Source organism: Aedes aegypti, chromosome 1 (genome assembly GCF_002204515.2).
Source record: "Aedes aegypti strain LVP_AGWG chromosome 1, AaegL5.0 Primary Assembly, whole genome shotgun sequence".
Classification (NCBI taxonomy): domain Eukaryota; kingdom Metazoa; phylum Arthropoda; class Insecta; order Diptera; family Culicidae; genus Aedes; species Aedes aegypti.
Genome location: NC_035107.1, coordinates 80,412,062 through 80,435,679, shown reverse-complemented (window position 1 = coordinate 80,435,679; position 23,618 = coordinate 80,412,062). Strand labels below are relative to the sequence as shown.

General features: G+C 38.7%; 2 protein-coding genes across 2 annotated transcripts in view; one reads left to right on the top strand and one right to left on the bottom strand.

The window, feature by feature from the left end:
- Window positions 1-23,618, bottom strand: part of LOC5567617 (guanylate cyclase soluble subunit beta-1) — a 193,484-nt gene that overhangs the window by 46,691 nt on the left and 123,175 nt on the right.
- Window positions 194-1,098, top strand: LOC110675452 (THAP domain-containing protein 5-like). Its single transcript, XM_021840526.1, has 3 exons — window positions 194-264; window positions 321-582; window positions 644-1,098. The coding sequence occupies exons 1-3, from the start codon at window positions 196-198 to the stop codon at window positions 709-711; spliced, it is 399 nt and encodes a 132-aa protein (XP_021696218.1). The 5' UTR covers window positions 194-195; the 3' UTR covers window positions 712-1,098.

Here is a 23,618-nt window from a genome sequence, read left to right as displayed (position 1 = left end):
GCACGTACGATTTAGAGCATAAATCTGAGTGTTCGGGTTAATACAGAGGCAAGGGGCGCGACCAAGATCAATTCAAGGGAGGTTCAGTGATCTAAGCAGTCAGTGGGTGCGAGGTGTGGTCAGCTGCGAGGGGGTGAAAAGTGACAGCTGGTGAGTCGGCGAGCTGGCCAATATGTTTATGTATTTTCTTCACCGATGGTTCCTAGCGTATCCATAGAGATGTTTGTGTTATTGAAAATTGTTGCGTGTGACTCAATAGTGAAGGTAGGTGGAATAAAGTTTAGTTATTTTCTAAAGGTAAAATTTATTTTGAATTTCAGATGCCATCATTTTGTGCAGTGAAGTATTGCGGGAATACGATTGCGAACACAAAAACCCGTGGAATTGTGTTCCATCGATTTCCAAAAGATGGAGAGCGACGCCAATCGTGGGTCACGTTCTGTGGCCAACATGATGGTTGGTCACCACAGCAGAACCAGGCCATTTGTTCGAGTCACTTCACCAGCACCAGCTACGACGAAGGGTTTCGTTATCGGCACGAAACTATAGGAGCCAAAATGCGACATCAATTGCTTCCAAAAGGTGAGATAATTAATTTATATCAATAAAAGATACATATTTACTGATTAACGAACATATTTAGCCACCATCAGAGGAATTTCAAGCGATGGGAAGAGCGATGGAATCGGTTTTTGTAAAGTTTCAAGGTAAATCCGGGTTCATCTTGAAAAGAGGCGTGGTTGAAAATCTTGTGGCAGCTGTTTTAGCAGAGTATCCAAATTTTGACGCAGTGGTGGTGAAAACCTACATCAAAATAAGAACAATTGCCCGGATGCGGTTTGAGAATCTAAGAGCAGAAGGATTACTGTCTATAAACTCAACTGCCGATACTGGAACGTTAAAACGATTACACGAAGATGATGGTAGCTCAAAGAACTCTCGAAAATTAACGAGCCGTTAATAAGAGTTATTCAATAAGAGCTATCCTCCAAGTAGCATAAGTCGTAGTTGAAGTAAATTTTATTATGATTTGTTTGTAGATTAAGATATAGTTTCTAGTCCTTATTATTTGTTACCACCATAAATACGAGATGATTAATTCTTATAAAACAAAACAAAGTGGTCGGTGAAATAGTGAATTTCATTTCATGGCATGCTGGTTCATTTCGCGAAAGCAAAGTGGCCAGGTGTCATATTTTTTCCAGTATGGCGGATCAACCAATTTGACACATTGTATTACCTCCCTTTTAGATACCTTGGGCGCGACAGCCTACTGATCTTGAGCTAGATCATGAGTTGCTTTTGAGCAACTCAGAGCAACTCTACTCGTTCGTCGTTTTGTACTTGTGAAGTTTCTATGTTGATAACTTGAATGATAATGATAAGTATAAATGGCATGGCCTACTGTAAGTTATTCAAATCTACCACATCTCCTTTCCTTTAACGGAAAATGTACATTCATGTGACAGCAAACCAAATCTTGGAAAGGTTTTGGAGTAAGCGGGTGAACAATGAGATACCTCTTGACAGAATGCAATCGAAATTGCTAGCTCTGGTTCGTGGTCTTCATCGCATTCTAATGTAACTGATACAGTCAACAATCTGTTTCTTCCAACACAAACAGTGCGATAGAAATATCTCCCCGTACTTACGAGGGTTGCCCATGGATGAATATAAAAATGTTCAACCGATACTTCTCATAGGACTCGACAATTTGTACTTATCAGCTCCTCTCAAAGTACGTGAAGGGCCACCTAGAGTTCCAGTCGCTGCAAAATACCAACTGAAAATACTCCACGATGTTCTCCAAGGGTTGTTCCAATTACCATCTATATTGCGGCTGCTTCGGATCCGGATTAGTAGCTAAATAAACATCTTCGAGACAGTTTCACTGTGGATTCAGTTGGGATTCCTCATTCTTATCCGTTTATTGACTGGACGCTCCAGATTGTATTCGTTACTTATCAGTTGTCAATATTTACCTTAGAGCTTGCCCAAATATCTCTTTATTCATTGTTTACATTGCGTTACGTTTTACGTTTGCAAACCAAAGTCTCTGAATAGTTTTACAGTTTTACGACCACCGCATTCTATAATAGTAGGCTGCTCCCTACTAACGTGAGCACTTTCCTGAAAAAAAAAATCGAAACTCTCATTTAACCTGCTCCCTTCTTAAGTGAGCATATTTTCCGCCGGACCCGACAGTTCGAAACTGTCGCTACGGCAGCTCTCTTCTAAGGTGAGCATTTCAATTTTGGCCGGACCCAACGGATCGTATCCGTCACTTCGGACCTACACTGAACCAAGGAATCATATCAATGTTATCTGAAAACACTTATAGTATTTTTCCATGTAGTTTTTCACATAACGCTCATCGGTTTATCACATAAACTATTCCGACTTGATTATGATTGGATTCATCTGACAAATCACATACATTTAAAATGAAAATTTTATTTGAACCATTGGATTTTGCCAATGACTCTTATGTGAAATTCAGATGGCATATATTTATTTTGTTAATCATATTTATATGATAACACAATTAATTAAAATGGGGAATAATTCTGGTTTTGAGCTAAATTGATAAAAAATATTTTTTAAATTTAACTATATTTATTCAGCATGTTTTGTCTTCCAAAAAAATATGATTAAACGAATTTAAATTAGGGTTCATAAACAAACTTTGAAAAGCCTTCTATCCTTAAATTTGGGTATCGCTTCCGTACCATTCTGGGTGTTCCGGATTGTCCACTTTCCGATTTTTTTTTTCATTTCTTCCAACGTCATGCATTCATTATATCCCCCATCTACCATTGGATCGATGATATTTCCTGATCATTTTACGGTGTCTTGTTTTACGGTGTCAGAGCGTTATAATTTTCCTTTTCTGCTGCTTTTTGTAAATTGAAATACAGACCAATGAATTCATATTTCATGGCTTTATTTTGTATAGTCAACTTACCCTTTAATTTCACATATTCGTAAAATTTCCCATGGTGCACAATTTCGATTCATTTTCACTTAATTTCATCTCCTGATAAATGGTCAGCCTAACTCGCTATCATGAAAACACTTCCAGTAAAACGATTAAATTTGCACATGTGCCAATCCCATAGTAGTTATCGGATAACATACATAACTTTTGTTCATATATATATTATACAGTGTTGACTGATGAATATTATGAGGTATAATAATGAGTTTTTTGTACTCTCTACATTAATATCATTTGATACACATAATATGAATGTGATTTCAAGTATTGCTAAAGTAAGTGACGTTTTTAATAATATCTATGATATTTCTTGGTTCAGTGTACAGTTGCTCCCTTCTAAGGCGAGCACTTAACTCTCACTTCCGCCGGACCCGACAGTTCGAAACTGTCGCTGCGGCTGCTCCCTTCTAAGGCGAGCAATTTAATTTCCTTAAGTTCCCTCTTGAGGCGAACTTTTTCAACAGCCTGACCCGACGGATCGAATCCGCCGCTAAGGCAACTTTTTCTTCTAAGGTGAAGTTTTTTTTTTAAACCTACTCACATTACTTATAACAATCAATTTTCCAATTGCTGAATTGAAGAAATTGCATATCGAACTATTTTGTCGTCGGCGGATTAGATGTTCAAGCTACTGTTGTTTTCTTGAAATATTCTTATCTTGATATGCAATCCGAATTTGATGGTCGTCAATCGAAACTGGGTTCACTCGTCGCCAATGTGAAGTTTCTATGTTGATAACTTGAATGATAATGATAAGTATAAATGGCATGGCCTACTGTAAGATATTCAAATCTACCACAATACTCATAGCAACCGTAACTGTTAAGTTGTTTGTTTACAGCGAAAAAAATCGTATCGTGTCGTTTGCAGCCGGGAATCCTCATCAGAAGGTTTTTGTTGATTAAATACATGTTCTTTTAGCTTTGCTTAATATTATACGGGCTACTGTCGAACAATATAAGCATTGATGTACGATAAGCACTTTCCTTGCATTATCGCATTGATATGAAAGTACTGGTGGAAAAGTGTATGCAGTGAATTGGGTTTTACAATGACATAGAAGTGCAGCAAGCATATTCGTTGGCTTTGGGGATCCTTCAATAAATTTATAGATAGAAAAAAGTGTCACGTTTTAGGCAGAAATATCATTAATCAATAATATATCCCCTTGCTTTGTAAAATCCAAATATAAATGGGAAATCCATTAGATAATAATACGAAAGAAATCACTAGGACTACCCTCATGGCACGGTAAATGGCTGGGCATGGCGTACCATTGGTACCTCGCGTACCTACAGGAATAAAATAGACCCCATTGTGTGGTCCTTAGCCTCTTTCCCAGCAACTCCTATCCCTAACTCCTCGTGGTACTGGCCGGGGTACGAGTAACCTTGGGGAAGATCGGGTAACCAACCCCCGGTGGGAATTTTGGTCGTATGCTGACAGGGAAGGGGGGTTTGCTTTTGCTTTTGCCTCTGCAAACCTTGAGCGTCTGTACTCCATGTCAGGAGCGGCTCAGAACAGCGTCTGTTCCCCATGTCAGGGGCGGCTGATGGTCCGAGTGCCAGCGAAGGACTCTAAGCTAAACTATGCACTATGGCCCTCCGAACATTTAGGGGGAATGCCCCTCCGGAAATCTAGGGAGTTGGTGTCAGGCCCTCCAAGCCAGCCGTAAAAATACACCAGCACATGAACGTCAACGAGAGAATACGAACAGGGACAATCGGCGAAGACCACAGCGACGTAAAAAGACTAGCGATTGGAAGCTCGGTACGTGGAACTGTAAATCTCTCAACTTCATCTGGAGCACACGCATACTCGCCGACGTGCTGAAGGACCGTGGATTCGGCATAGTAGCGCTGCAGGAAGTGTGTTGGAAGGGATCAATAGTGCGAACGTTTAGAGGTAACCATACCTTCTACCAGAGTTGCGGCAACACACACGAGCTAGGAACAGCTTTTATAGTGATGGGTGATATGCAGAGGCACGTGATCGGGTGGTAGTCAATGAGAGAATGTGCAAGTTAGGCTCAAAGGCCGGTTCTTCAACTTCAGCATAATAAACGTGCACACACCTCACTTCGGAAGCACTGATGATGAAAAAGACGCTTTTTACGCGCAGCTCGAACGCGAGTACGACAGCTGCCCAAGCCACGACGTAAAATCATCATAGGAGATCCAAACACTCTGGTTGACCAGGAGGAGGAGTTCAAACTGACGATTGGAAAGTTCGGCGCCTATCGGCTGACGAAAGAAAACGGCCTACGACAAATTGATTTCGCCGCCTCCAAGAATATGGCCATTCGTAGCACCTACTTCCAGCACAACCTTCCATACCGATACACCTGGACACCACCACAGCAGACAGAATCACAAATCGACCACGTTCTGATTGATGGACGGCACTTCTCCAATATTATCAATGTCAGAACCTATCGTGGTGCTAACATCGACTCTGGCCACTATCTGGTGATGGTTAAACTGCGCCGAAAACTCTCCGTCGTCAACAACGTACGGTACCGACGGCCGCCCCGGTATGATCTATAGCGGCTTAAGCAACCGGATGTCGCAGCGGCATATGCGCAGCACCTCGAGGCTGCTTTACCGGAAGAGGGTGAGTTGGATGAAGCCCCTTTTGAGGACTGCTGGAGAACAGTGAAGGCAGCCATCAACAAGGCAGCTGAGAGCAAGGTCGGATACGTGGGACGGAGTCGACGAAACGATTGGTTCGACGAGGAATGAGGCAGGTTAAGGATGCTATTCACCAGCTCAAGAACAATAAAGCTGCTGGTAAGGATGGTATCGGAGCTGAACTCATAGAGATGGGTCCAAAGTGGCTGGCCATTTGTCTGCACCGGCTGATAGGCGCAATCTGGGTAAGAGAACAGCAACCAGAGGAGTGAAAGAAAGGGATAATATGGATAAAGTACTATTTCAGATTATCTTCCGTCGTCTGTCACCTATAGTAAACGAGTTCGTGGGAAGTTATCAAGCCGGCTTCGTTGACGGCCGATCGACACCGGACCAGATCTTTACTGTACGGCGAATCCTCCAAAAATGTCGTGAATACCAGGTCCCAACGCATCACCTTTTCATAGTATCGACAACGTAGAGCTATGGAAAATCATGGACGAGAACAGCTTTCACGGGAAGCTCACGAGAATGATAAGAGCGACGATGGAAGGTGTGAAAAATTGTGTGAAGGTTTCAGGCGAACACTCCAGTTCGTTTGGATCCCGCCGGGGACTACGATAAGGTGATGGACTTTCGTGCCTGTTGTTCAATATTGCGCTAGAAGGTGTTATGCGGAGAGCCGGGCTCAACAGCCGGGGTAAGATTTTTACGAGATCCAGACAATTTGTTTGCTTCACGGATGATATAGACATTGTCGTCCGAACATTTAAAAAGGTGGCAGACCTGTACACACGCCTGAAACGCGAGGCAGCAAAAATCCTGAAGCAATACCAAATTTTTGAGCAATGAATTCTGTAAGAATTCTAGATATGTTTTGGTGTAAAAACCGAAATGTCCCCAATGACAGGTTCCTCCGGCAACTTCCGGTGGCCTCAAAACTGGCCACTGTAATCAAAAATCCACTTTAGGTCTATAGTTGCCCTATTTACGACAAGACATGGAGAATGAGCCGTCAAGCCGGTGTCAACGAAATGTCCCCTATGCAAAGTTTCCCCGGGGCACTTGGCAGCGCCATAAGTGGCAAAATCTGTCCAAAGCATATTTTAAATTCATAATAGGATTATTCATGATGAGGTATGGAGAAAAAATATTGCGTGACATTATTTGGTCCCAACGCGGATTCACTACTGGCACCTGTTCCGGGGAAATGGCCATATCTTGGCTGTTTCTGAACCGATCCTTACGCTTGGCGCACCAATCGCTTCAGAATTTCATCTTCTATCTCCGTGTGCAGTAAAAGTTTGAATTTTTAACGGATGTCTTTGCTAAAAATACGTTATAATCTTCCGAAAATTCGGATTGTCACCGGTATCCGGTGGTAATAGTTCAGCTCCGTGATTGCACCTCAAAACTAGATGAGTTAACCCGTCCAGTACTTCTTGAAATCGGCCAAGGTTTGACAAAGTTACTGCATTCCGAAGTTGGCCCAATTTCTGCCTTTCCCATCAGTTATTTTGACCTGAGACGAGACTCGACGGTCTTCTTTTTCTGTGATTGCTGAGTTTTTTTCTTATTCCACTTTGTGTTTATTCCAATCATTCGCTAGCCGTTCAAACCCTCACATGAACTTCGCAGCAGAAAATGATTGCGTTTGCATCACAACGATTGATAAAAAGCATTTTGAGTAAAATTTCGTGCCAGCAAACGTAGCAGATGTTAGAAATAATCAATCTGGTATTTAGATTTACCAGCAACTTTGGAAAAAACTGCTCCGGCGATTGAGGTTTTAGCAGTTTAGCAGTTTATTCTGAATTCAATACTTTTCACTTTTTCAGCCACAAAAACGGCGGGCAGCATTTGACGTTTCGTGACAGCGGAATCTGGGCTGCATATGACATTGAAATTTTTCCTCTTCGCGAGTCTTTCTCAGATTTTGACAACCCCTGTAAGTGAAGAGAAATTCCTTAATATATTGTGATTTTACATATACAAATTTCTAACATTAGTGTGACTTACAGAAAACCTGTTGAAGTTGATCTTTCAAGAATTTTTAAAATCTTACATTAAAAACACAGATTAAAAACAAATACCCCAACTTGGGAAATTCAAAAAATGTTTTAAAAATGATTCCATATCGTTTCAAAGCAATACTTCATCGATATCTCGTCATCAATCTAGAAACAAGTATTATCTATTTTTCTTACAAGTAATGCCACGTTTCCTAATAACAGACATTTTATATCTAAAACGAAAGGAACAGTTTGTTTGAAACAAATCTCTGAAGAGAGTTGATGTATAGTAAATGTTAAACATTTTCTAGTAAAAACAATTCAAAATAATTGATTTTAGCAAAACATCAAGATAAGTGATCTTAAATGAATCAAACCAACTCTGTTAATTCTGAAAAGTAATTCTTTTGATTTTGTTCGAAATATACTTAATTTTGTAATCCAAAAAAAGATTGATATATGTTGAATTGGTTGTGCTACTTTTCCCCGAATGTCGTTTCCCCGATAGCGTTGGGCGAATTTGACCAGAACATCGATGTTACTGAATCGATTCAAATTCGATACGTCGAATCGATTCATCTATTTTATCGAATCATTTGAATCGATGTTTCTGAATCGATTCGATTTTCAAGCTCATATGAAAAATTAACAAAATATGCTCTACAAATAAGACCAAATGAATTTGCATACGATTTTTAAAATTCCTTTAAATGAATAACATTTGAATTTGAACATTATGTATCAAACATGATGCAAAACTAGGCTTATGCGTCATCAATTCGTTTAGAAATCTTATCAATATCTACCATACGAATCGAAACAAAAATCGAATGAAGAAAATCGATACACTCGATTTTGAGTGCTCTAAACATCGATTCAAAAAATCGATTAATCGGAACGAGAAAATCGATTTTCGGAACATCGATTCAAAATCGCCCATCGCTATTCCCCGAACGCCAATTCCTCGAATGTCAGTTCCCCGAATGCCATTTCCCCGAATAACCCACTTCCCCGAAAAGATTTTGGCAATCATAATTGTCATACCTTTTCGCATTTCAGGGAAGTGAACGTATTGGTCATCTGATATGCACCATTCTACATTGGATTGGCGGCCCTTAAAAGTTTTACCGTCCTCAGCATTTTTGGCAACATGCGTATAGTAGAGAAAGTTCAAACACCTCCATCTTTTTAGTGCTTATCGTTCTTTCTAGTTCACCATCTTACCACTTAAAACTATTAGAGCATCTATTCGAACAGTACCACTTTTCGGGGAATCTGAACATTCGGGGAGCTGGCATTCGCGTAAATGACATTCGGAGCCCAGATATCCGTAGCGGTAAACTCGCAGCTATTCAGCATGACCATGCTGAGGGTCGTGGGTTCGAATCCCACTGGTCGAGGATCTTTTCGTAATGGAAATTTTCTCGATTCCCAGGGCATAGAGTATCTTCGTACCTGCCACACGATATACACATGTAAAAATGGCCAATCGGCAAAGACAGCTCTCAGTTAATAACTGTGGAAGTGCTCATTAGAACACTAATCTGAGAAGCAGGCTCTGTCCCAGTTGGGACGTTACGTCAGAAAGAAGAAGAAGAAGACATTCGGGAAAAAGTAGCACAATTATGTTGAACTCAATGTCCAACAATAAAAAAATCAAGCGATAGGCATTCAGATATATAATTTTATACAAATTCTTATATACTGGTGGTGTTTATCATGTTTGTTTCAGCTTAAAACACTTTTGAAGTGATTTTTTCTTATATAAATTCTGTACTTTTATGCATACAATCTAATACATCTTCTCTATTAATATTCTCCAATCCTGATTAAACTGCGATTATGTCAATCAATAATCCAAACAACCTGAATGTTAATTCTATCAAATTAAGCAGTTGCGGATAACAATCCCACTGAATTAAGGGGTTTTCTGCTCCATGCAGAATTTACTACTTCGTCAGTTATTGAAAGTTTATGTGCTACTTTTTAATTATTTACGTTATAAATGACATATTTTGAACATGTTTTGTTTCTCATCACGCTAGAAGTGAGGGATTTTCATTCAATATTACGTGCGATGTGACATACCATTAAATGTATGGTTTCATCCTAAAGCGTTATGTATTTTATTATTGATCACTTATGTACATCAAATATGTACTCAAATTGATTATCAATTCTATTATTGTAATGCTTGACGCATGAAACTGGATGGGTCCCAATTGCTCCGTTCAACAAGGTAACTGGGTCTTTTTACAACTTTCTTCTAAGATTTTCACAATTTCGAAATTATACGTTCTAATTCATGCACACACCATCAGGGCCGTACAATTTCATTTCATTGAAAGCATTTTCAGTCCCCAGCTGACTGACCCAAGCTCTCCTTTCAGTTGAAACACACAGTTGCTTCGTTTCAAACCGACAAACCTTTCCTTTCATCACAGCATGCGTAGTCTCTCCTTTCTTTCTTGCTGCTTGTGCGTCGCGCGTCATGAATCGGAGTGTCACCGCGGCGAGCTGGCCTTTCAATCGGTAGTCTCTGTTTTTAGGAGCCGATTTATTCAATGAACGACGTCATGACCCGTGTAGTTTCTCTGTCTTATTTCATTACCTAACAAAGTACACACATCATTATTGCAAAAAATAGTTAAAATTCAAATGTGAACATTTTGATGGATTTCAATTAAATTAAATGAAACGAAATTCTTACTCTTTCATTTCACCTTTCTTGTTCGTTGCTTTCAATCGGGCAACGAAACGAATGAGTGTGGAACGAAGGACGAAGCGACGTAGTTGTTCGTCACCATCGAGACGACACAGCTAAGCCTTCGTGTTTCACATAATGCTTTCGAAAATGCACAGCCCTGCACACCATTAAATATTGTCAAAATGTCACCGTGTTGTAGGATTTACAAAATATTGACATTTGAAATTCATATTGAACAATGTGTTTAAACTATAGTTTGTTTAGGTCCCATTTGCCCCGGGGGTACCTTATAATAATTATGGGCCACCCCACTTAAGATGCTGGATTACATTATAATCGTCCTAAAAAAGTTTTCGAATACTAAAAAGCAATCACTTCAGCGGATTTTCCACGTGACTAACTCTTCCAAATCCATGCAGTGGAAATTCAATCTTGCATACCACACATCGAATGACAAATGTACATTACAATCAAGGTTAACGACGAAAACCTTATTTGCTAAACAATTTGTAATCACATAAATGGAGGGTAAGTAAGTACTCCTCTTGCGATTCGTGATGTGAATTTATTTTCGTTTTTTTTTTTTTGCAAAGCCACGTGACGTCGTTTGTGTAGAAGAAAGTGATTCAAATCTGACCCCAAGTAACATGGGATTTGTAGATTGCACACGGCTAGTCCGACTTGAATTACACTCCTCTGTTCATTCCTCTACTCCAGATTCATGGTAAAGAGCCTGCACCTGTAAGTTGTTAAACAAATCGGTTGCCATTATTGTCGGCGTGACGGAGGCGAGGACGTTCAAATAAAATTCAAATTTAAACTGCCTTCTCTCGGTCCACCTGAACCATTGGGTACCATGTCGACTCAGGCGTTGAAGATGGTGACTCACACAAAATGCTCTGTTTGAATACTTGCTGCCTGTCATCGTGGCAGCTCATAACAAATTCTACGCGCCAGAGAGACAGAGAAGCCTTTTCCGGCTTTCCGTGCTGGAGAAACCTCTGATAACGACCGGCTGCCAGTCAGGGTTCGGTCGATTGTCAGTTGGTTGACTGGCTTTCTCATCGGAATCTGTTTACAAATTTGTGCAAATTTACATATTGTTCTGTGGATTTCCATGTTTGAGCAAAATTGAGTGCTTCGCACGACAACGAAGAAGACACAGAGGACGAAACGATCCTGGGAAAAACGTTATCGGTGGTACCGTAGTTTCGGGTGAAATTTGTCACTTTTTACGGTTTTCCATGCCTATTTTCTGTAATGTTCCCAATTAATCGAAACTGCATCAAAAATGCAAGAATAATAAAGGTAGGTAGCGCAATCCTGGTTACGTGACCTATTGAAGACTCTTCACCGAACGGCAACGAATAAAGGACAACGATTGGAAAGTCGGATCTTGGAACGTGAGATTTGAATGAACCAAATCGTACACTTCAGCTTAATTAACAGTATTCCAAGTCTGTAAGTCTTTCAGTAAGAGCTGGCGTTCCTCAAAGCAGCATTTTGGGGCCAATATTCTACAATATTTTCCCATATGATTTACCTGAGTTACCTCTATATAAAATATATACAAAAGAAATGAATGCAATGTTTGGAATAATACTAAAAAGGAATTAAAAATAAAATAATAAAAAAAGATTGTGTCCACGGTGATTAATTTCACCCCAATCTACGGTACGAAGACGGACAGCAGACTGGGTGGTTCCGCTATACTCGCATTGCGGCCCAAAAGCCGGAAATAATGGATATTTATTACGTCGGTGGGAGGAGGAGAAGCCGTCGATTCTGAATATCTTTCCTGCGGTAGACCTGTGCAGGCAGATAGATTTTTCCCGGTGTCAGTCAACAGCTCCTGCGGCGGCGGTGGTGGTTTATTCCGCGAATCTGTGAAGCAGCTTTACGTTCGGCCACAGCTGGAGTGTTATGATGGGCGGTAGGTATCGTTTTCAGAGTGGGCGGTGTAGTGGAACTTGAGAAAGAGGCGATGTCCACTCACAACACGTCTTGTCATAGGCAGATACTGGATGGAGAAACCAGAGAAGATGGTTCTGGAGAAATTGGGGTCTGTCAATGTAAGGTTTTGCAGACCAAAAGTTTGCTTGGGCTATTCGGTGGGAATTTATGATGCGATACTTCCCATGAATGGGACGTTTATTGGTCACGTATCATTGGGATTTTGTCCAAGCTGGCGGAATGTTATCAGATTTATTTTATGCGACTAACAAGCATTCAAATGAAGTTAGTTATCAACAACAGTGCAAAAGGCCATCTCAGCTGTAGAGGTACCGTACATACCGCCATGCAAAATGGATATAGGCCTAGGGGTTGAGATTGATAACCCTTTTAGATCTTCTTGCTAGTATCAGGCTCGTGCATTGGAAAAATAAAGTGTGGAGGAGGTCAATTAGGTAAAATCGTCTACATAGATAAAAAAATTGATTCTTAAATCATGATTTACCAGTCATGAAATTCATAAGAGACTATAAAACATAATGGGCGGTATGAATAAAATGTAGTAAAGCTGAGTTTACTACATTATCGATAGTAAACACTTTAGTATACATATATATATATATATATATATATATATATATATATATATATATATATATATATATATATATATATATATATATATATATATATTAGACCTGTTCATATTTAAAAAAAAAGTCTGGAAATCTACCGGTCAAGCAGTATTCGGAAAGTTCATCCTAAGAACAATGTTTGGTCAAATTTTCAGCTCATTTGATAAAGATTTCAGTATGCTTCAAGTTGAAAATGTGTTTTTGGGCTTATTTCATGGTTTGAAAAATCATAATTAGCATGTGGAAAATCAAAACCACTTGCTATTACCACTATTTGAAAGCTAATTCTATTCTGTTAAAGTTTGTCGAACACGCTAACAAGATTAAAGTGAGTTTTAACATTGTTTGATCCAAATTTGTACTCCGCTGTACCCAGAAATTACAGTTTTCTCAATATACATGGTATATAAAAACATGCATTGGTATTATTTTTTCAGGCCCTAGTCAACGGGAATCAAACATAATACATTTATGAATTCATTGACCATCAACAGATTACATGTTGCTAAAGGCAATAAATTATAATAAATGCCCAAAGATCGAGCACCGCATCGCAACCTGATGATAGTTAAATCATGCATGACACATGTACCGGAAACGAATGATTTGAACAAGTTAGCATTGCTTTTTCTTTCCGAGTGATGATTGTTTTGATCGCATTTCACTGATCATTTAGAACGATTTGAAAACAATCATCATCATCGACTGAGAAAAGGCAGTGCTAACGTGTTCATTTTTTGTATTCATTGAAGCTCACGGTGGTGCCCTTGGCTCACCCACAGTGGATTTACAAATGTGCTTCATAATTACCTATTTTTTACAATTTATTTTCGTAAGATAAATGGTAACTTTGAACGGGATTGACTTTTAGATATGCATTGTCATCATGTCTGGAAATTAAAAATCCGAAATTTCCATGCAGGCATGCTGTTCAGTGAAAACAATTCCCGGAAAAAGAGATTTTCTAGAACCTCGAGATACAAACCTCAACCAAACTATATTAAAACTTGCTCCAATCATAAAATTGTGTTCGGCAAAAGTTCGTAGAATTGGATAAACTACTATGTAGAAGTATTTCCGATAAATATTGATGTTTCGTTCGGTAGTTATGATTTTTTAAAGCTTGAAAATAGCCCAAAAACACATAATTGATTTGAAGCACAACTAAATTTAATCTAAATTGAGTGAAATTTTGGCCAGAAGCTCATTTCGCAATGAAAAATCAAAGTATTGGTTGACTGGGGAGTTTCCAGACATTTTTGAAAATATGAATAGGTCTAATATATATATATATATATATATATATATATATATATATATATATAATATATATATATATATATATATATATATATATATATATATATATATATATATATATATATATATATATATATATATATATATATATATATATATATATATATATATATATATATATATATATATATATATATATATATATATATATATATATATATATATATATATATATATATATATATATATATATAGATATATATATATATAGATATATATATATATATATATATATATATATATATATATATATATATATATATATATATATATATATATATATATATATATATATATATATATATATATATATATATGTGGAACACGAGTGGAACATGTTTGTGTCATTTCTCTTTCTACACCTTTCGAACATATTACAAACAGTACAAACAACGCGTTGCTATGAATTCGCAACGAGGGGGGATGTAGAGTAGTTGTCTACAAGTCTGATTGAAAATCAGATGGTCATGGGTTCGATTTCCACCCCCTTCACCCTTTAGCAGTAAAAGAACTCGTCGACGGACGTTAAAGGAATAGGAAAGTCTACGGACACAATAAACATTCTGCAGATCGATAAAGAAGATCTGATCATTGTAAACTCCACGGAGTATAAATATTAATAGGTTGGACATATAACGTGGTCCATTAGAAGGTGGGATCGCACAAAAGAAAAGCACCACCGAATAGAAGAAGAAAAGAAGAATGAATTCGCAACTACGAAGCTGCTGATGTTTTTTTCGATTTTCTGTGAGAAAAACAAGGAGAGAGATATTTTTTGCTTTTTTTCACGCACACGATGACCATTCCTTCCGAGGTTTTCCGTTGGTGCGAGTGCTTTGTGGAATCTCTTGTTGCTTCGTAGTCGCGAATAGAGGTAGCATTTACTACAAAGCTCCTGGTAGTTAGCTCCAGAGGTTGCTATTCATGCCTTGAGATTGTTGAAATGAATGGAATAATTAAAATTTGAGTTAATATCATGGGAAAACGATGTCAGCTTTGATATTTCGAAAGGTATTTTGAGATTTCCGTAGAAATTTTGATATTTCGGAAACAATTTTGAGATTCCGATAAGGAATTTTGAAATTATTGGAGAGATCTGGTATTCTTTCTGGCGTTACGTTCCAACTAAAACAGAGCTTAGTTCTCAGCTTATTAACTGAGAGCTTTCAATGTCAATAGACAATTTTGTTTGTGAATATCGTGTGGCAGGTACGAAGATACACTTTACGATAATTATGTTCAATCTGACATTACGATAATTATGTTGTTTCTTAAGAATTCTCGGATGTCGGATGGATTTCAGATATTTATAAAGTAATTCTTAATTTTATGTGAGAATTCTGACATCCCAGATACTATGATTTCCTTTCTTGCTGGATTTCTGTCGGATGGATTTCAGATATTTATAAAGTAATTCTTAATTTTATGTGAGAATTCTGACATCCCAGATACTATGATTTCCTTTCTTGCTGGATTTCTTTTGATTCTGGAATCCCTATAGTAATTATGGGTTTCCGATAGCCATTCTAGATTTGTTATAACAATTCTGTGATTCTTTTGGGAATATTGTGAAAACCGGTGTTTGATCTGGCTATTGAACAAACCTTATTTCAACCACAATTGTGAGAATTTATTTTTATTTCTAGGAATTCCAGGGATACTACCAGAAAACCTACCGAAATAACAAGAATACCACAGAAATACTAACAATAAGAATCCCATATCCATCATCGGAGTTCAACATGCTGTTTTTTAAGCTTTTTTTTTGTTTAAGCTCAAAATTCTACCAAAATTCTATTTTATCAAATTCTCACCACTGAAATCTTGAAAGTGCTAGAAACTTTATAGTTTCATAATTGTAATCTCAAGATTCCTTTATAGGATCGGATGTCTCAGTAATTAGCTATTGATTTATATCTAATCGGAAATTTTTCAACTGTGCTCATTTATCTGCTGATCAGGCAACATTGCTATATTTGGCGCGAAAGATAGCAAACACAAATCATGGCTACTATGTTCTTTTATTTGAAATGGAAGCTTAGGATTCCAACTTTTCAGAAAATATATAAAACCCTTGGGTGGTAAATGACTGGACAATGCGTACCATTGGTACTTTGCGTAACTGCAGGTATAAAATAGATCCCATTTGTGGTCCTTAGCCTCTTGTCCAGTAACTCCTATCCCTATCTCCCCGTGGTGCCACCTGGGGTACGAGTAACCGTAGGGAAGATCGGGCAACCAACCCTGGGACCTTGGTCGTATGCTGACAGAGAAGGGGGGCTTCTCTCTTCTGAAGGTGTAGCTTATCAGAGCGTCTGTTCTCCATGTTAGGAGTGGCTCAAAACAGCGTCTGTTCTCCATGTTAGGAGCGGCTGATAATCGTCCTAGTGCCAGCGTGGGACTCTAAACAGTGCTGTGCACGATGATCCTCCGGCGAGACAGGGGGTTGGTGCAGGCCTTACAAGCCAGCCGTAAAAATCATCAGTACAGGAAGCATACAATGTAAATTCGGACCGGAACAATCGGCATAGACCCAGGCATCGAAAACGGACTAACGATTGGAAACTCGGATCATGGAACTGTAAGTCTCTCAATTTCTTGGGAAGTACCCGCATTCTTTCCGAATTATTGAGGGTCCGCAATTTCGACATCGTAGCGCTGCAGGAAGTTTGCTGGAAAGGGTCGACGGTACATACGTATAGGGATGGTTATACCATCTACCAGAGCTGCGGCAACAGACATGAGGTGAGGTGATTGAAAGGTGGAAGCAGCACTACGATGAACACCTTAATGGCGCAGAGGAGGAAGACCAGGGCAGGAGGAGGAATGGCTTCAGCAGTACGGCTGATGAGGGAGACGTGCCAACTCCCACAATAGGTGAAGTTAAGGATGCTATCGAACAGCTTAAGAACAACAAAGCAGCTGGAAAGGATGGTATTGGAGCGGAACTTATTAAAATGGGCCCGGACAGGTTGGCCACTTGTCTGCACCGATTGATAGCCAGGATCTGAGATACAGAACAGCAACCAGAGGAATGGAAGGAGGGAGCAATATACCCAATATACAAAAAGGGTGACAAGTTAGAATGTGAGAACTATCGAGCGATCACCATGCTTAACGCAGCCTATAAAGTACTTTCCCAGATCATCTTCCGCCGTCTATCGCCACTGGCAAGCAGATTTGTGGGAAGTTATCAAGCCGGTTTTGTGGACGGGCGATCGACGACAGACCAAATCTTTATGTTGCGGCAGATCCTCCAAAAGCGAATATCAAGTCCCTACGCACCACCTATTCATCGATGCCAAAGCGGCCCATGATACCATCGACCGCGAAGAGCTATGAAAGATGATGGACGAGAATGGTTTTCCCGGGAAACTGACTAGACTGATCAAGGCAACGATGGATAGTGTACAGTGCTGTGTGAAGATATCGGGTGCATTATCGGACCCGTTTGAAACACGCAACGGACTTCGACAAGGCGATGGTCTTTCCTGCCTCCTGTTCAATATTGCGCTAGAAGGTGTTATGAAACGGGCGGGCTTCAACATGCGGGGCACGATCTTCAATAAATCCAGCCAGTTCATCTGCTTTGCTGACGACGTGGACATTGTCGGAAGAACGTTCCAGGTGGTTTCTGAACAATATACCAGGCTGAAACGTAGGGCAGACCGGGTTGGATTGAAGGTAAATACGTCAAAGACGAAATATCTGCTGGCTGGAGGAACCGAGCGCGAGAGAGCTCGCATTGGCAGACGCGTGATGATCGACGGGGATGAGTTCGAGGTGGTGGACGAATTTGTCTACCTCGGATCATTGATAACATCGGATAACAACTGCAGCAGAGAAATTCGATGACGTATCATTGCCGGAAGTCGTGCTTACTACGGACTCCACAAAACCTTGCGGTCTGGTAAACATTACTTCGGTACTAAGTGTACCATGTACAAGACGCTGATAAGACCGGTAGTCCTCTACGGGCATGAGACGTGGATAATGCTCGAAGAGGACCTGCAAGCACTAAAAGTTTTTGAACGACGTGTGCTTAGGACGATCTTTGGCGGAGTATGTGAGAACGGCGTATGGAGGAGAAGATTGAACCACGAGCTTGCGCAACTCTACGGAGAACCCAGTATCCAGAAAGTCGCTAAAACTGGAGGGTACGATTAGCGGGACACGTTGTGAGAATGCTGGACAACAATCCCGCAAAAAATGGTGTTCACCTCAAATCCGACGAAGAGGAGCGCAACGAGTTGGGCGGGATAAAGGGGGGTGGTAGGTGTTCGAAAAAGTTAAAATTTAGCGCACCATCCCTTACGGGATATTGTGAAATGAATTGTCAAGGATAAAAGCTATACGACACGTTGATAAAAAAATACGGCAAAAATCTAATATTTTCGATAAGAGATTTGGCAATGCCTATTTTATTTTGTAATAAACCTTTACCTTATACACGCCGTGCAACGCGTGCCTCGTACGTCAACATAATGCTCCGGGTGGACCCAGATAAGTCAGTTTAAATTTGAATTTTATTTGAACGTCTTCGCCTCCGTCATGCCGACAATAATGACGATTTGTTTAACAACTTACTGGTGGGGCCTCTTTAGCATGAACCTGGGGAAGAGGAATGTGGTTCTTCTACACGGGTAAAAATGTGGCACTCGAAATAAGGAGAATGAGTCATGATTTCGGGAGGAAAAGGGGGTTTTATGTTATGAAAATACACCATGACCAAAAGTCATGAAATCATGAAGCATTTTACCGTAACGCCAGCTGTACGTTACGTTTTCCATTTAAAGCGAAGAAAAATGTCAGCTGGAATCCTCAAATCATGACGCATGTATACTGGAACCATGAATAAAATTCATGGAAACATAAGCACTATTCATGGATTAAGTCAACTGTCATTTATGATTCCTATTTTTGATACGAAAAGTGGCAATTTCGGTCATGAAATCATAAAGCAGGATCCCTGAATCATGAACTAATTTCATGAAAACGGAACATTATACGTCAATGTAGATCCTAGTTTATATTTGCTATTGGTAAACAAATGATATGAAAATTAAAATCGTTGCGACTTTTGTGCCGGTAGTTTCGTAATAAACCGCGAACACATTCCACAAAAGTCAACCTAACGAGTGCCAAATCTTTAGCAAGAACGTGAACATTCAGTGGTTAGGTTTGTACGCAAAATATTGTTTCGAATATCAATTGATTTGACAAATGGTCGCTGGGCTCACAAAATGCTGATGGATTTCATGATAAATGGAACACTCCTTAACAACACTATGGATGTGGAAAGTGAACTGGAACATCCGGCTGCCGAAGGCCTTTTGTGAGCTGCTCTGCTATAGGACATAGGGAAGGCAGCACAACCGAACAGTTAAAATCGCCGACGAGTTTGTGAAGCGAAATATTCGCCCAAACTCAAACATTGCCCGGTTCTGCAAAATCAGGATGAAGGCTAGTAAGTATATTTTGGAACATCTAACAGCTCCGGCAGATTGATTGTGTCGTGACACAATGTGGGAACTTACGGAAATCTGGTCAAGAATGTCATCGATACGATGGCAAGGTTCCGAAAAGCAGTGTCTTCAATTTAAACTTTTTCAAAAACAAAACTTTTTTTATAATTTCACTAGAAAAATATCATCGATCGTCATGAGACGCGTTGACTAAGATGAAGCAAGAGACAGTTAGATTTGTATAACGCCCTGGGTATACAAAATCTTGCATTATATTCACGATTTCATGACTTTTAGTCATGATATCATGAAACATAAAAATTTATGAATTCATGACTTTTTGTTCATGAATCCGGCAATCGATTTTTTTCCGTGTACTACTCCATGTTTCTTGGGGTGCAGGTTTGAACCACTCCCTTCTACGGAAACGACGTCACATGGCTTTTGTTCTGATTTGCAAAATAAAAAGAAGGTAAATTTACATCACGAATCGCAAGACGAGTACCTGCCCTCAATTTATGTGATTACAAATTGTTTGCAAATAAGGTGTTCGTCGTTAACCTTGATTGTAAGGTACATTTGTCATCTGATGTGTGGTATGCAAGATTGAATTTTCACTGCATGAATTTGAAAAAGCAATTCAAGCGGAAAATCTGCTAAATTGAGTGCATTGTGACCATTTCCGAAATAGAATGACCAGGCATTTTTGCAAAATGTTTATTTTTTAAAATATTATAACTTTTGAACCGCTTGACCGATTTTCAATTTTCTTGAACGGAATAAAAGCTTAAGATTTCAACTTTTCAGCAAAAACTTCTTCTTCTTCTTCTTGGAATTAACGTCCCCACTGGGACTAAGCCAGCTACTCAGCTTAGTGTTCTTATGCGCACTTCCACAGTTATTAACAGAGAGCTTTCTTTGTGGCAGATACGATGATACTCTATGCCCAGGGAAGTCAAGGAAATTTCCATTACGAACAGATCCTGGACCGACCGGGAATCGAACCCAGACTCCTTCAGCATGGCTTTGCTTTGTAGCCGTGGACTCAAAACACTCGGCTAAGGAAGACCCAAGCAAAAATATAAAACTCTAAAACAGTTTTTTTTACATGAGAATATATAAAAATTTCTATTTGTTTAGGAATTTTTTATATTTTTTCATGTAGTTTATTTTTTTCTGAAAAGTTGAAATCTTAAGCTTTTATTCCATAAAAAAGATTGGAAGTCGGTTGAGCTATTCAAAAGTCATGATTTTTTTTAAATAAAAAATATAATGCGCTAGGACCTACAGTGTGTGCCGATGAAAAATGACTGATTTTTTATTTAAAAAAAAAATATATCTCATAAACTAAAAAACATGCATCGCTAAAATATGACAGTAAACGGAATATTTTCTGAACATTCAAGAAAAAATGAAAACAGCAATAGCCTCTTTTGTTCCGAGGTCTTCAAAACACGAAAAAACGGGAATTTTTGATTTTTTTTAATGAAAAAAACAATTTTTGTGAAACTTTATACATTTCTTGAAAGATAAAAATTTTCAGCTTTCATTCCGTTCAAGAAAATTGAAAATCGGTCAAACGGTTCAAAAGTAATATTTTTTTTAGTAAAAATTTTGACAAATCGTGATTTTTAGGGTCACTCTATTTCGGAAATGACCACCCCAATCAAAAAATCCAAAAACACATGTATCCTTATTTCGGATAAGGAACAAAACAGCAAATTTCCTCGGAATTCAGTGACCCACAAGATTGGTTTTTCATGGAATGGCTGCTATAGTTACAAGTCGTATTGGCGCATCAATTTGTATTGACCATAATTCTCGGATAAATATTTAAATAGACTTATCCTGGAAAAGTAAACAAACTTAGATTATGAATTCATCGCATTCAGCAGCAGTGATGGAAAGTGGCGAACATGTATGCTGGACCGGAACAAAAACAAAACAAAAGTATCGCGAATCTCAGAGTGCTGATTTACTCGCATCTGTCATGCTCGCGAATGAACAAAGCTAAATTGATTCGTGATCGTGTTCAGAACTGTTCAAAGTCAATTGTGTTTTTAAGAAAAAGCTATTTCCACTCCGGGATAAACGGGGTTTAAGGATTTGTAACTACAAACTAGTAGTTTACTGTCAATTTAATGGAAATACAATTGTTTTGTGTGTCAAAACACATTCTTCAATTACTCGCGAGTAAATGTTCACGAACTTTTTGCTATTTCTTTTGGAATATTCTTCCGAGCAGACGGGTGCGAACTTACTCACAGCAAGCCTGTTCGCCAATCTGTCATGTTTGTTTTGCGTTGGATTACACTTGTGAAGTGCTTCGTGATGCGTGACATTTCAACCACTGATTAGAATTTTATTGGCAACATCAGTTATGCATATAGGCTTTATTGAAGCATTACAAATGCAGATAAACCTAGAAATAGAATTCAAGTCGCATTGTTACTTTATTAATACATCATTGATGTCTGATGGGTGCAAGAATTAAATAAGCACTATATTGGCTTCATATTCGCATTTAGAGTATCATTCAATGCCATTCAGTGTTTCGACAGATATAACACGGGATTAGTGTTTGCAAGTAGTGGTAGGAAGAAGCTCAACAAGAAAGTTTACTTTGCGCTAACAATCCGAACCATTATCATTAAGCTATAGAACAGTTCAACGAGCCTTTTGTCGTTCATCGTATACCATGCTGCAGCACCAGTCGTCTACGAGAATTTCAATTTTTAATTTAATTAACGCTTGTTATGTCGTTAAGAATTCCGTTGTCATGTGTTGTGCACTTCTGTTTGCAATTAAATTATGAAGCAAAGAGGTCAGAACGAATGGCTGTTTAACATAGGGTAAGGGACGTGCGAAAGGTCGGATGAAAGAAGTGGCTCTCATGAGATCTTGGCATCCGTTTGGCTTAAATTAATACCCACACAGTTAAAACAATAATGTAATTTTAAGTTTATTTACATGCACATATTTGGAGCATGAAAATAAACTCAAAATTACGTCGATTTCTAAAATTACACGAGTGGAAAAATCACGTCCAGCATGTAAATTTAAACGTCATTGAATTTTACACGCACGTTTTTCTCCTGCGTTGCTTGCTCACTTTTCGTTTATTCCTATAATTTATGAAAGCACTTCACCAGCACCCCCCATCAGATGCACCAAATAAAAATATGCTGTTTTCAGATCATATATGGATAATTTATTCAACGGAGCTTTTCACCATAGTATTCCTCATATAATAAAGTAATTGCTCCTCCTAAAGCTCGTCCTGAAGATGGTCATGTTGGCAAGTAATCGATAGCAATTAGCACCATTTGTTACATTGTGGGGTGCAGCTGCCTGGAAAAAATGTACAAAATTTGCGCTTTTCAAAGAAGTTCACTGTCACAAACGGCGTCTTTCAATCAAACGGAACTTACCTGCATATGTAAATGTTTATTCCGTCGTGGGACAAGCGCATATCCATGCGAAAATTCACATTTGAAGCACTGAACACGATCGCCGCACGTAAATCAAAACAATCAGTCGGCCATATTAGTTTTGTTCTCAAAGAACGATTGGTCATGTAAATTTAAATGCTGATTGATATTTATGGTTTTATTAATTTAAAATTGTAGCGATAATACTATAATTGTGTGATATGCTTGAAAAATACGCTTTGCTGCAAAATCATGTTGATAAAGATGTAGAATCGTATGTTTTTCAATGCTCCAAAGATGTGCATTGATTTAAACTCAATTTTAAATCAAAATTTGGATTCAAGCAATGTAAAAACACGACAGTCATGCTTTACATGTCGTTTAAATTTAAATATTTTTTTCTGTGCAAGCACGTGAAGGAATTCCCATCCCTGCAGGAAAGAATCCTTTTCCACCGAGCTTGAAAC